We start from the raw sequence: 14,827 nt of genomic DNA, 5'->3' as shown, positions 1-14,827 counted from the left end.
GCATGGATTTAATGCATAAGTAGAATGCCTGAATAAGCTTGAACAGAAGGGAAATGAGATAACCCATATTTATAATATTGTGCCCATGAGTGCAGGGGTGCCCTTGAGGCCTTCTCCTGGCACCATGAACCCTCTGATTCCCTCCCCACTTCCCCTTCATCTTGGGGTAATGAAGGCAGTTACATTCCTCCCCCCTTTGAAAGGACATAGAACTAAAATATGAAGTAGGAAGTGTTCTTTCTACTTCTTGAAGTTTGGGCTAACAATAACAATTTCTTCCTGTAGGGGTGGAGGATCCATTAAGATGTTTCACTCCTGGAGACTTATGGACTGTAATGGATTCTTGAATGCTCTGGGGATAATTTTCTGGTGGATTGAACTGGGGATCTTGTCTTGCTGTGGGCTGGTGAGAGGCAGAGGCCCATAGATAGCTCCTGTGTGCCCTCACCAACATTGTGGAGTATATTTGGCTCCCTAGTATACTGGGGAGCTATATGTGATGAAACAGGCCTGGTGACAGCTAAAACACAGGCCAACTCCATCCCCAAACCACTTTCAAATCACATCTTTCCATTGACTAAACTCTAAAAATCATAGCTCCAGAGCTTTCCAACACTGTCGTGGTGCAAAAATATGGATCTAAGAAACTTCCTTATGAATCTTAATGATTTTTACAAGGAATCTCCACAAACCACCACCAAATCAAAGTCCACCACAGTTGTATTCTGCAATTTGTTTGTAGCTTTGTTGTCATCCTTTCTAAAATTCATGAAGATCTGTGCCTTGGATCAATGTTTTTGAGGTGCTGCAAAGCACTGGATGTGTTATTTTTTTACTGTGCGACCTATCGATGTTAGCTTTAATTCAATTATAGCTTTGTGGAGATGCTGTGTGAAACCGTGCAGCTTCAACAGGATCCAATTTAATTCTGCTTTAATCCCAGCCCCTATGAGCAGAGAGTGTGCATTTTCTCTTTGGGTCTCTCTTTCTGACCCAGGGGAAGGGGGAAGGAAGCAACCAGGGTGGTGTATTTCCTCAACATTTCAAATGGGCCCCTGGGCTCAGAATGGTTGGTGACCTCTTCCACATTTTGTTAAATAAAGAATATCCTGGTTCAGTTATTCCCTTCTGCTCATGGTGAGGGGCGCAAGTTGTGTTTCTTTCATTTAAGAGTACATGAGGGATATAATAGAATCCCGCCCAATTTGAATTTGGTACCAAATTGAAAATTCACTTATTTTCAATAGCTGAGGTTTGGGTTTTAATGTAGTGAGTTTCTGCAGTTATTTTAAAACGGACTTAAAAAAAACAAGTCTGCCTCCAAAACATCAATTGTGAGAATAATAATTTATCAATATTTCCTTTTAAAATATTGATATTTTCTTCAAAACCGATTTTGTTAAAGGAAATGTTGATATTTCCTTCAAAATGACAATATTTTCTTTTGAAATATCAATATTAATATCAATATTTTTTCTGAGTGAAAATAAACATGGATCGGTAAAAGCAGTAGATACAGAACAAACACGAATTGATGCCAGCCGGTTAGGTCAACGGAATGCTTTCAGACCGGCACAGGCCAAGAATCCCATCCACAGTGTACACCTAAGATTGTATTAACATATACCTTAAAAAGCTAGTGCATGAATGAAACCAATACATGTTGGTGTCCTGGAATGTATTATTAAAGGTAATTTTATTATTTGATTACAGAACCAAGATTATCTGCAACTTTCCATCAATTATATACGTAACATTTGCTGCTACATACTGTAAAGACATATTTATCATATAGGCCTAGCTGAAAAGTTTGGTTGAGATGTTTTCAGCTCACATGTAGACTGTGCCAATATTGGGTAACTCTTTCTTCTGTTGGTAAAGTGTTGTTGAAAAACATTTTTTAAAAAATTATTTCCCTTCAAGGGAATGTAATAAGCTATTACCAATTCTCACTTCCTTTAAATTGTTAGAGCAAAGAAATATAAATTTCAAAAAGCAAAATAGCAATGGAATAGCCCGTTCCAAGAACCCAGACGTACACTTGAGAGCACATTTCAAGATGTACTCTCAAGAAAAACTTTCTAAATCATTCAGGATAGCCTCAAGGTATTTTCTGGCTGTTTGATCCCATTTCTCTGCTTTTAGTGCTCTTAATGCTCTGTCATTCAGACTAGTGGCCCTGTTTTAATTTGGGGTCTGTATGATCATTTCTTAAAGACTGTGTTGAGTCAGATCGGACTGGCGGCAGCTAAACAAGCTTTTCAAAAAGTGAGGTGTGTGGCACACTCTCTCTCTTTAAAGAAGGGGAAAATCCCATGCTTTTTAACCATTTAAACTCTTGCTCCAGACTTGCATTTAACTAGCTGTTCAGCAAGACATGTCGTTGGGCTCATCCAGATGACTGCAAAATGTGTGACACGCCCGCTATGTGTGTTCATTATTTTTCGGTCGTCCAAATGATGTCTCGCGCTGTTATGCATTTTCGCGGGTTAAATCCGCTCCTTGCAATACCAGCAAAAATGCGATTTGCTGTTTAAAATCGGGAATCATCTGCTGTGCCTTCAGGAGTTAGGATGCAATACCACGGACTTTACAGCTGATGGGTGGTTCTTGGGCGTTTCCCCTTGCCCCCTCTCCTCTTTCAAGCCAATCACGTATCTGCACTTTTGCGCATGTGCGAGAATAAGCCAGAGAAAATTGAACCAATCATCGCAATGGTGGGGTGTTGGGGGGGGTCTGCAACTACTGCGCAGATGCATTTAATTTTTTGCCAGCCTGCAAACTGGGCGGCCGCTCTGGGTGAGATCTGCAATGCACAGCAAGCGAGAAAGGGGGGTCGATTTCAGCCTGCGTCCGAAAGCTTTGTCAATTTCATTCTACTTGCTGGGGTTTTTGCTTCAAATCAGAAAAGCATACATTCCTTTAAGTGTAATATCGCAAATACCCATACATTTTCTTGTCCATTTTATATCTTTCTAACAATTGTAAATAGGCAAACCATTGAGAACTATATCCTTCCTTTATCAGTTGTTCTCTCTCTTTCATTATATATTCTCCATGTACATTTTCTAATAGTTCTTGATAAGTTAACCATTTCTCTTTTCCAGCCATTTCTCTTCTGTAAAATGCTTCTTGACTTGAGACACATAATGGTATTTTCGAATAGAACCTTGGTTTATATCTATTCCATATTTTCAACAGAGGACGTCTTATAAAATGATTATTAAAGTCTACATTTACTTTTACTTTGTCATACCATAGATATCCATGCCATCCCCACTTCAGGTTATGGCCCTCCAAATCCAATAGTCTTTTATTCCTCAATAAAATCCATTCCTTTATCCAGACTAAACAGCAGGCAGCAAAATAAAGTCTCAGATTTGGTAATCCCAGTCCTCCTCTTTCTTTGGCGTCTTGTAGTAATTTAAATTTAACTCTTGGTTTTTTTCCTTGCCATACAAATTTAGAGATATATTTTTGCCATTGTTTAAAAGGTAAATCAGAGGATATGACAGGTATTGTTTGAAACAAAAACATCATTCTCGGTAATACATTCATTTTTATCACAGATATTCTACCCATTAATGACAATTGTAGTTTATCCCATCTTAGCAGATCTTTCTTAATCTCTGTCCATAATTTTTCATAATTATTATGAAACAACTTTGAATTTTTATTTGTCATAATGATACCTAAGTATTTCAACTTTTTCTCTATTGTAAAATCTGTCTTGTCCATTAACTCTTTCTGTTCCCTTAAAGTTAATTTTTTCACCAACATCTTTGTTTTTTGATTGTTGATCTTAAATCCTGCTAACGGTCCAAATTCTTTTAATTTGTCCATCAATACATTAATTCCTTCCAAAGGGTTTTCTAATACAATTATCAAATCATCAGCAAATGCTCTCAGTTTATATTCTTCTTTTTTTATCTTTAATCCCAAAATCCTTTTATCTTGCCTTATATCTCTAAGCAGCACTTTTAAGACCAGAATAAATAGAAGAGGAGATAATGGACATCCTTGTACCCTTTTGTATTTCACATAAATCCGTTAAATCTCCATTAACAATTATCTGAGCCTTCTGAGATGTATAAATCGATCTAATCCATTTTATAAAATTGTCTCCAAAATCTATTTGCTCCAAAACCTGAAACATAAATTTCCAATTCAAATTATCAAATGCTTTCTCAGCATCTAAGAAAATCAAAGCTGCTTGTTTATCATTTCGTTGTTCTAAATATTCCAAGACATTCAAGACATTCCTGACGTTGTCACGTAATTGTCTTTTAGGTAAAAACCCTGATTGATCTTCCTGGATAAATTGTTGCAATATTATTTTCATTCTTTCTGCCAAAATCATTGTAAAAATTTTATAGTCATTATTCAATAGAGATATCGGCCGATAATTTTTTGTATTAGTTAAATCTTGCTCCTCTTTAGGTATTAATGTTATGTTAGCATTTTTCCAACTATCCGGTATCTTTCCCTCTTGCAAAATAGAATTCATTGTATACTGTAAAGGTAGCAAGAGTTCTTCCTCCAAACATTTATAGTACACTGCAGATAACCCATCTGGTCCTGGCGCCTTTCCTGATTTAATTTTGTTTATAGCTTCAGATATCTCTCTTGACGTGATAGGGCCATTAATAGCTTGTCTCTGAAAGTCTGTAATTTTAGGCAAATTCTGTTTAGATATATACTCTTCTATTTTTTCAGATGGGATTTCCTGACACTTGTACAATGTTGAATAATATTGATGAAAAATCTTTTTGATTTTTACATTATCTGTCAGCATCTCATCTCCTTCTTGTATCTTTAAAATAATATTTTTTGACGTTCTTTTCTTAATTTATATGCTAATCATTTCCCCGGTTTATTTGCAAATTCAAAAGTCCTTTGTTTAGCAAAATTTAGTTTCCTTTCAATTTCTCTAACTGTCAGCATTGATACTTGATTCTGTAACATTTTAATTTGATTTACAATAGAAACTTTAGTTGGATTCTTTTTCAATTCTTCCTCTTTTTGTTTTATTTCTTCCAAAATTAATTGCATTTTCTGTTGTTTCTTTTTTTTTAATTCAGAGTTACATTTAATAAAATATCCCCTCATAAATGCCTTACTTGTATCCCAAACAATATTTTCATTTGTTCCTTTATGTAAATTATGTTCAAAAAACTCTTTTAATTTCTTCTTACATTCTTGTACTACTTTGTCATTCTGTAATAAAGATTCATTTAGTCTCCATCTAAATCCAAAAAAAATTTTTTTTAAAGTTAATATCACAGGATTGTGGTCTGAAAAAGTTTTTGGTAATATATCCATTTTAAAAATATCTTTCACTAGATTTTTAGACATCCAAATCATATCAATCCTCGAAAATGTTTTATGTCTTTCTGAAAAATAAGTAAATTCCTTTGCGTTATCATTTATATATCTCCAGGTATCCACCAATTCTAAATTTTCCATCAATTCAAAGCAAATCTTCAGTAATTTACCCTGTGTCTCTTTAATATTTTTTTCAGAAAGTCTATCAATTTTTGGTGAGATTACCCCATTCCAATCACCCATGACACACCAATGATCATATGAAAACTCTGACAATTTTTCCATAAGTCCTGTGTAAAACCTTGTTTTATCTTCATTGGGGGCATAAATACCCACTATCAAAATTTTTATGCCCTATAAAGTAATTTCAACCCCCACAAATCTACCACTATCATCCAGTAATATCAATTTAGGAAGCAATTGTGGGTTAATGTAAAGAACAACTCCATTTTTTTTTGATCCAGCCAAAATAAATTCTTCACCCAAATTTTTACAAATCAAATATTTGGAATCTTTCTTCTTAATATGAGTTTCTTGTAAACAAATTATATCCAATTTTAATTTTTTCAAATAATGAAACACTTTCTCTTCTGCGCCGTGTTGGCTCCATTTATATTCCAAGTTAGATATTTGTAATCCATCTTTAAGCGTGTATTTTAAAATGTACCTGATGCTCCCTTTAATCCATCATCTTCCTTCCCCTCCTCTGCATGTTCCTGTTGACTTTATTTCCCAGGAATTATATCCATATCTTTGAGTTTATCTTCTTCCATGTCTTTTGAAGCTTTTCTCAAGAAAATGTATGGGTTTGAAATAAGTAAATCTGATTTTGAAATAGGTTTGTGTACAAATGATGAAAATACAATTGCGAAAATGTATAAACTCTTGCTGAAAATGGATATCGAAGAAGAACAAGTAAAAGAGTGTATGGTAAAGTGGGCAAAAAAATTTGGTTATAACATACAAATGGATCAATGGGAAAATATGTGGAAAAAAGGCTTGAGATTTACATTATGCTATAATCTTAAAGAAAATTTCTATAAAATGATGTATCGTTGGTACATGACTCCAGAAAAGTTGTCTAAAATGTATAGTAATGTTTCTAATGTTTGTTGGAAATGTAAACAACAAGAAGGATCATTTTATCATATGTGGTGGCTGTGTAAAAAGGCAAAATCATTTTGGGCACAGATAGGTAGGATGATGCAAAAAATTCTAAAGATAAATATTCAGTCAAAACCAGAATTTTTTTTATTGGGTTTTATGGATAAACAAATAGAAAAGAAATATGGAAGAATAATATTATATATGATTATGGCAGCAAGATTATTATATGCACAAAAGTGGAAAATGGAATAAACACCAACAATGGAAGAATGGCTATTGAAATTAATGGACTTAGTTGAGATGGATAAATTGACATGTTTACTTAGAGAAAAATCGACAGACACATTTCTTAAGGAATGGAAGCCTCTCTTAGACTTTTTGTTGAAAGATCAAAATAAAATGATGATATTGGGATTTGACGATTAACTAAGATAGCCTATGGAGAAAAGTGATCCTGTATGTATATATTAAGGGACAGGTTTGATATATATTATATACTTATAGCTGATCTGCGACAAATCGGAAGTCAACTATTTTATTTTATTTTATTTTGTTGTATTGTTATGTTTTTGTTGTTTGACTTTGTTTTGTTTGTCTTTTGAAAAATTTGAATAAAAATTATTTTTAAAAAAAGTGTAATATCGCAAATACAAACAAGCAAAGGGCTGCTGGTCGGTTTCACGCCTGCTCCGGAAAGCTTTGTCAATTTCATTCTCCGTGGGACGGAAAGGGAGAAGGAGGGGGGGTGACACGTTTCTTGCTTTTTCGGAGAAATAAGTGCAATTGCCAGCATGTGTATCTCCTTAAATATCAATAAAGGCAGAAAAGCATACATTCATTTAAGCATAATATCGCAAATACAAACAAGGCAGGCGTGAAACCGACCAGCAGCCTTTCCTTCCGAGGCGAGAACTCCTTTACAGCCATATTGTGCTTTGTTGCAAAGGGAGAGAGGAGCATACGTAATTTTTTTGCTGGCCAATTGGTTGATAGGGGGAGGTTTTAGAGGCGGAGGTTGGAAAAAGCAAAAAGAATGTAGGGGTCTTACCGTTGCGGGTGCGGGTGCAGAAAAGCGGTTTTTTTAATTGGGAAAGAGCGAACTAAAAGGCAAAGTGAGGACTATCAGATGACAAACCGAGTATGGAAACCGTGGATTATCCCGCTCCGTTTGGATAAGCCCATTGTCTCTCCATTATTCTTTGTATGATTTCAGTTGGCAACCGCATGCTAGAGGCAATTATATCCAATCTTATCTTTTTTTCCTCTGTAAAACAATAAGAAATATACAACCTGATGTGCTTTCTGAAAAGATTAGTTATGAGGTCAAAGTGGATAAGTTCTAATTTCTCCTACACAGAAGGCTGAAGAAATCGCTATAAAAGGCACGTAACATCCCAACTATTTCTTTGGATGCTGGATAATTGTAGCATTAAAAAGGTTTGAGTGTCTTGAACATTACTAGGCAAGATGGCATGCTCAAGGTCTTCTTCCTGGTTGGCCATTTTTATTTGCAAGGAACAAAAAGATACTGAGCTGCCACTACTTTTTCGAGCAAGTTGTTGCTGGGTGAGATCAGGACCGAATGTCCGAACTCTACCAAGACAAGGATTTAGCCCAAGATTCAAAAGTTTATATGTTCACATGGGCTATCACTTGTTTAAAGTTAGGAGAATAGAGCTACTCTGGATAAGCTTGTGAAATGTCAATCCTTGCCCTTTGCTTCTCCCCATTTTATACTCTTATACATCACACAGCTGTGTGAGCACATCATCATCATCATCATCATCACAGCTTCACAGCTACTTATAGTCATTCTCCCTTAGCAGCTCCTTATGGTGGTATTTCTCTCTCTGTTTCATTCCTCTGTGAGTGATTTCAGCAAATCAGCTATCGTGATGTGATGATACTGCAGGGCCATATAGCAAATTAGATTATCTCTGTGGTTCCACAACTTTTTTCCCTTTTATTCTATAGGCAAATGAAGCCTACTAGAGGGAGGGCTATGCTTTCTGGCCTGCTCACATGGCAATCTTACTCAATCAGAAACAGCTATAAGCATCTAAGAACCATAAGGACTGCTGAAAAGGCGAGGGGGTTCACTTTCAATTTCAAAACTTTTTACATACTGCTTGAATACTTGAATTCACACATATTACAACCATGTGAGATAACCCTGTGGAGACGCAGTTGAAGTGGAGCTCTCACTATGTGTGTTTGTGATGGGGACCAATCACTACACAGATGTGTCACCCACTAATTAAGAATATTTTTAAGTGGTGCTAGTTACAATGAGTGCCTACATTTCCATTCATTCTTTTTATGAACTCTGCATAACTCCATCACATTAAAATTAGCTGTAATATTCATGTGGCTCAGTATGCAATTGGCTGTAATATTAATTTGACTGGGTATAAGAAATTAGCTACCAGGCATTCCATTGGAAAAATATTTGTGTTGCTTGCTGGCAACCAATGTTTAAATTATTGTTTATTTATTTAGACAATTTATATACCACTTAACTGCAGTCATCTCTAAGATGTACAAGCAATAAATATAAAGGAAGTAAAAATCAGTTAAAACTATAAACACATTTTAGCATGTGTTTTTAAATTGCTTTTTTTTAAATGTGTTTTTAAATGTGTATATTTGTTTTTAATGTTTTTAATTGTTGTAAACCGCCCAGAGAGCTTCAGCTATGGGGTGGTATACAAATGCAATAAATAAATAGATAAATAAATAAATAAATAAATAAATAAAACCAATAAATAAAATACCTGCTGGAATAAAAAAAGTCTTCAGTAGGCACCGGAAGTTCAACAGGGAGGGGCCTGCCTGACCTCAGCTGGGAGTGCCATTAAATTAATAATTTAATTTTTATTGGATTGATTACAGTTAAATGAATGCATATCACATCTTTTTACAGTACTAAAGGAAGTGTGAGATAATTTTCCATCATTCATTGTTAGAAATATTTTTCTACTGTAGTCCCCAAAGACATTGTCCAGTGCAACATCTAATGCAACTTCTTGGGAATGGTTTCAGTTGATGTGGCCTGATGACGTGGACAAGGTGCTTGTGATGATGCGGCCAGCAACGTGTCCTCTCAACCCTTGCCCTTCTTGGCTTATTAAAGCTTGCCAAGGGGGTCTGACCTGGTGGATCCAGGGTGTGGTCAACGCATCATTGCGGGAGGGAGTTGTTCCAGCCACCTTGACAGAGACACTGATCAGACCACTCCTGAAAAATCCCACCCTGGATCCATTGGTTTGTGACAACTACCGACCAGTTGCAAATACCCCCTTTTTAGGGAAGGTGATTGAGAGGGTTGTGGCACAGCAATTGCAAGTACTTTCGGATGAAACAGATTATCTTGACCCATCCCAGTCTGGGTTCAGGCCTGGTTATGGGACTGAATCAGCCTTGGTTGCCCTGATGGGTGACCTTTATCAGAAGAAGGACAGGGGGAGTGTGACCCTGTTATTCTTACTTGATCCCTCAGTGGCTTTTGACACCATTGACCATGGTATCCTTTTGGGCCGACTTGGTGAGAGGAGGTATTGGAGGCACTGTTTTACAGTGGTTCCGATCCTATCTCCAGGGTTGCTCTCAGAGAATAGCATTGGGTGACTGTCTTTTGGCCCCCTGGCAGCTGTGCTGTGGGGTGCCGCAGGGTACCATCTTGTCCTCAAGCTGTTTAACATCTATATGAAGCCATTGGGAGCAGTCATCAGGAGCTTTGGGGCGAGGTGTCAGCAGTATGCTGATGATATCCAGCTCTATTTCTCCATAACATCTAAATCAGGAGAGGCCGTGCAAGCCCTGGACTCAGTGATGGGCTGGATGAGGGCCAATAAACTGAGTCTGAATCCTAGCAAGACGGAGGCACTGTGGATTGGTGGTTCCCGAGTTCGGATAATTGGTCAGTTGCCTACTTTGGATGGGGTCGTACTCCCTCTGAAAGAGCAGGTTCGCAGTTTAGGGGTGCTCCTGGATCCATCTTTGTCGCTAGAGGCCCAGGTGACCTCAGTGGCTAGGAGTGCCTTCTACCAGCTTCGGCTGGTAAGACAGCTGCGGCCGTTTCTGGACCGGGATAGCCTGACCACTGTTGTCCATGCACTTGTAACCTCCAGGCTGGATTACTGTAATGCGCTCTTTGTGGGGTTGCCCTTGAGGTTGGTCCAGAAGCTGCAGCTGGTGCAAACTGTGGCGGCGAGACTGCCCACTGGGGCAGGGTATCACCAACATGTTACTCCGCTGCTGAAAGAATTGCACTGGTTGCCCATTTCCTACCGGGCCAAATTCAAGGTTCTAGTTTTGGTGTACAGAGCCCTATACAGCTTGGGACCAGGATACCTGAAAGACTGTCTTACCCCTTATATACCTAGTCGATCACTGTGCTCTGCAGGTGAGGGCCTCCTGCAGATACCATCTTATCAGGAGGTCCGTTCTGCACAACATAGGAAACGGACCTTTAGTGTGGCAGCACCTACCCTGTGGAATTCTCTCCTTTCGAATATTAGGCAAGCACCATCTCTGCTATCTTTTCAGTGCCTTTTGAAGACTTTCCTCTTTCAACAAGCCTTTTAAGTTGAGACCTATCCCAGTTTGTGTCTGTGTTAGAATTGCTTGTTAATATGTTTTTAATAATGTTTTAACCCTTTTTTAAAAGATGTTTTTGACGTTTTGTTTTAATGTATCTTAAGGTCTGTTTTTATGATGTTTTAAAGTGTTTTTAGCACTTCTGTTTGCCGCCCTGGGCTCCTGCTAGGAGGAAGGGCGGGATAGAAATCAAATAATAAAATAAATAAATAAAATATTTTTAATTTCTCTGTAACAGTAACATACCAAAGCAAAATGGCCTCAAGAATCAAGATGTGTGCTCATAATTTGCAGTTTCAATAACTGATTAAAATTTGCTGATTAAACTGATTAAAATTTGCTGCCCAAGAAAATATGTTTTGCTGATTGTAGCCAAGGTAACATGGGAGGTAGAGATTAATAGAGAATTTGTAGTACCCTAACCAAGCTGCAATTCTCAAGTTTTGTGTATAGAAGCCACATGACAGGTAATGGACTGCCTTCAAATCAATTCCGACTTATGGCCACCCTATGAATCTGGTTTTCATGGTAAGCGATATTCAGAGGGGGTTTACCATTGCCTTCCTGAGGCTGAGAGGCAGTGACTGCCCAAGGTCACCCAGTGAGCTTCATGGCTGTGTGGGGATTTGAACTCTGGTCTCCCAGGTCATAGTCCAGCACCTTAACCACTACACTACACTGGCACTGGTATAAAATTGATATATGTCTGTGGAATAGTCATAACCTACAAGTACATATGTGATGAACTATATACTTAATTTTACAACAGGTCACACAGATCGACCAAAAGCTGAATGACATCCTGAATGCTCTTCAGACTCACTTTGGCAAGCAGTCAACAGAGTGGACATCATCTTCAGCCACCCCTAGAGCTAGCCAGTTACGGCCTTCATCAGGTTCTCCTCCAATGAGCCTTAAGATGTGAAAACAGTTGAATACTACTACATCGTTCTCATTCTTGCATAAAGAGCTATTGGTGGTGTTAAGACTGAAGTTTGCAACTGATTCAATGGATCCATGAGCAGAAAAAGTAAGACAAGACACATCCCTATATGCCATTATTTTAAGTCTGACACCTTCCTCATACTTTCGTAATTCACATCATCAAATGGAATCAACAGGATGTGGGCAATGCTCAACAGGCCCAAAGATAAGAAACCTGTTTCAGAGGGACAATTCCACCAAGTAGTAAGATTAGTCAAGTCTGTATGTTGGAATGGATTCATGTAATGCTTAATTCCTACAAAAAGAGATGCCAGTGACTGGAAACCATCTTATGATCTGGATTGTCACTCATTGATGAGGGAAATGCACTCTGTGCTTGCCCAGAGGCAGTTTAATTCCAAGGTTGACCCATGGCAATGAAAACATATGTCAGAGCAAAGCCCTGGTCCAAATAAGGCCCTGTACATACAATTAAAGCACTCCCCCCTCCCCAAGAATCCTGAGAAATGTAGTTTGTAAAGGGTGCCGGACATTGTAGCTCTGTGAAGAGTAAACTAGAATTCTCAGGATTCATGGCAGGGGTGGAGGGATGCGCTTTATTATTTATTTATTTATTTATTTATTGCACTTGTATACCGCCCCATAGCCGAAGCTTTCTGGGCTGTTTACAGCAATCAAAAACATTAAAACAAATACACAATTTAAAAACATATTTTAAAAATAATTTAAAACACAATTTTAAAATTCAAAACAATATAAAAACAATTTAAAAACACATGCTAAAATGCCTGGGAGAAGAGGAAAGTCTTGACCTGGTGCCGAAAAGATAACAGTGTTGGCACCAGGCGCACCTCGTCAGGAAGATCATTCCATAATTTGGGGGCCACCACTGAGAAGGCGCTCTCCCTTGTTGCCAGACTCCGAGCTTCCCTTGGAGTAGGCACCTGGAGGATGCCCTTTGATCTTGAACGTAGTGTATGGGTGGGTTCATATCGGGAGAGGCGTTCCATCAGGTATTGTGGTCCCAAGCCGTGTAACGCTTTATAGATCAAAACCAGCACCTTGAATCGAGCTCAGAAACATACAGGCAGCCAATGCAAGCGGGCCAGAATCGGTTTTATATGTTTGGACCATCTGGTCCCTGTTACCAATCTGGCTGCTGCATTTTGCACAAGCTGCAGTTTCCGAACTGTCTTCAAAGGCAGCCCCACATAGAGTGCATTGCAGTAATCTAATCTAAATAGATTACTCTGAATGCGCTTTAAAGGTATGATGTGTATGCAGCCTTCTTTTCTAGTATGGGATAACTCTAGTATAGTTGTCGAACAAGGGGGATTCATAGGGATCCTAATTTAATGAATGGTTAAGACATTGCCACATCACAAGTTATCTGATTTTTCAGGCTTGTACAATAAAAACACAAAAAAATAAGAACATAAGGACAGCATGCTGGATCAGGCCAATGGCCCATCTAGTCCAGTATCCTGTTTTCACTGTGGCCAACCAGTTGCCCATGGGAAGCCCGCAAGCAGGGTCTGAGTGCAAAGATCACTTTCCCCTCCTATGGTTTCCAGTAAATGGTATTTGGAAGTACACTGCCTCCAATCGTAGAGACAGAACATAGCCATCATGGCTAATAGCCATTAATAGCCCTATCCTCCATAGCCCTAATCCTCTCATTGAGTTGGTGGTCATCACAGTCTCTTGTGGGAACAAATTCCATAGGTTAACTATGCACTGTGTGAAGAAGTACTTGCTTTTGTTTGTCCTCTATCTTCCAACACTCAGTTTCATTTAATGTTCATGAGTTCTAGTGTTAAGAGAGAGGGAGAAAAACTTCTTTCTATCCACTTTCTCCATGTCATGCATAATTGTATAACTTCAATTATGTCACCTCTTACTCATCTGTTCTCTAAACGAAAAAGCTCCAAATGCGGCAACCTTTCTTCATAGGGGAGTTGCTCCATCCCCTTGATCAATATGTGTCAAAACATTCACGTGATTTGAACCATTCACAGGCATGACTACAAAAAAAAACCCAAATCTTTCAAAGTAAGGACAGAAGCTGTGTGAATTTTTGCAGATAGGGCTCCCACTACCTTCCACATTGTTGAGTTTTCCAGTTTTATTTTTCAGTGAAATTAATATTCCCCTAAATGCCATCATATATAGGAAATTCCTTTTTTCACAAGGAGGAGAAGTGGGGATTACCCTAAATGTATGCTTTCAACCTTTGGACTGGGTAAATTATTGGCACTCAGCCATATTTTGTGTCATTGAGGCAAATGTGCAGGACATCAAGGGAGTCCTTCCAAATGAAGAGCCTCTGCTATTATTAGCAAAAGATGTTTGCAAATGAGACAGAAACATGTTGAAATGGTGAACAATGGTAGGCAAACTGAACTTTGAATACAAATGTTTTAATAGCTATCAGCAGTACTGATTCCTATCGAAAAAGTTATTTTTCATTCAGAAGTGAGACTAAGGATGTGCAAAACCTGACTCTTTATTTCTGCCTTCTTGCATTCTGGTATCATATGATTTTTGCAAAGTGGATCCAAAATATTGTTGTGCTTCACTTGCATATGATCCATAACTAGGCATCTGATTCCACATTCAACTCTTGAATTACTGGTACAGTTGCATGTGTAGTATTATCCCAAATTGTGCTTCATGTTTTTCCTTCAAAAGACATAACTGAATCGTTGCTTCGCATTGCCTGTACAATTTACCATCTTGTTTAAGCCAATTGCACCTTATGTTTCCCATTAAAAGCAAAAACCAGCAGTGTAATTCAAATCTGAGTAGATCCAAATTATGGTTGTGCATCGAGCGCCCCATCCAAATGTTC

At 38.0% G+C, this 14,827-nt stretch overlaps 1 protein-coding gene across 1 annotated transcript in view; it reads left to right on the top strand.

Moving 5' to 3' along the window:
- The window catches only part of LOC133363374 (potassium voltage-gated channel subfamily KQT member 1-like), a 566,236-nt gene extending 554,280 nt beyond the window's left edge, over nt 1-11,956 (top strand). Inside the window, exon 16 of the mRNA XM_061582770.1 lies at nt 11,801-11,956. Within this exon, the coding sequence (XP_061438754.1) occupies nt 11,801-11,956 (156 nt within the window). The remainder of the gene's footprint in view (nt 1-11,800) is intronic.
- The last annotated feature ends 2,871 nt before the right edge of the window (nt 11,957-14,827 follow it).

The sequence above is a fragment of the Rhineura floridana genome, chromosome 8, assembly GCF_030035675.1.
Source record: "Rhineura floridana isolate rRhiFlo1 chromosome 8, rRhiFlo1.hap2, whole genome shotgun sequence".
NCBI lineage: Eukaryota > Metazoa > Chordata > Lepidosauria > Squamata > Rhineuridae > Rhineura > Rhineura floridana.
Note: the sequence above shows the minus strand (reverse complement) of the source record. Positions and strands in the feature narration are given on the sequence as shown.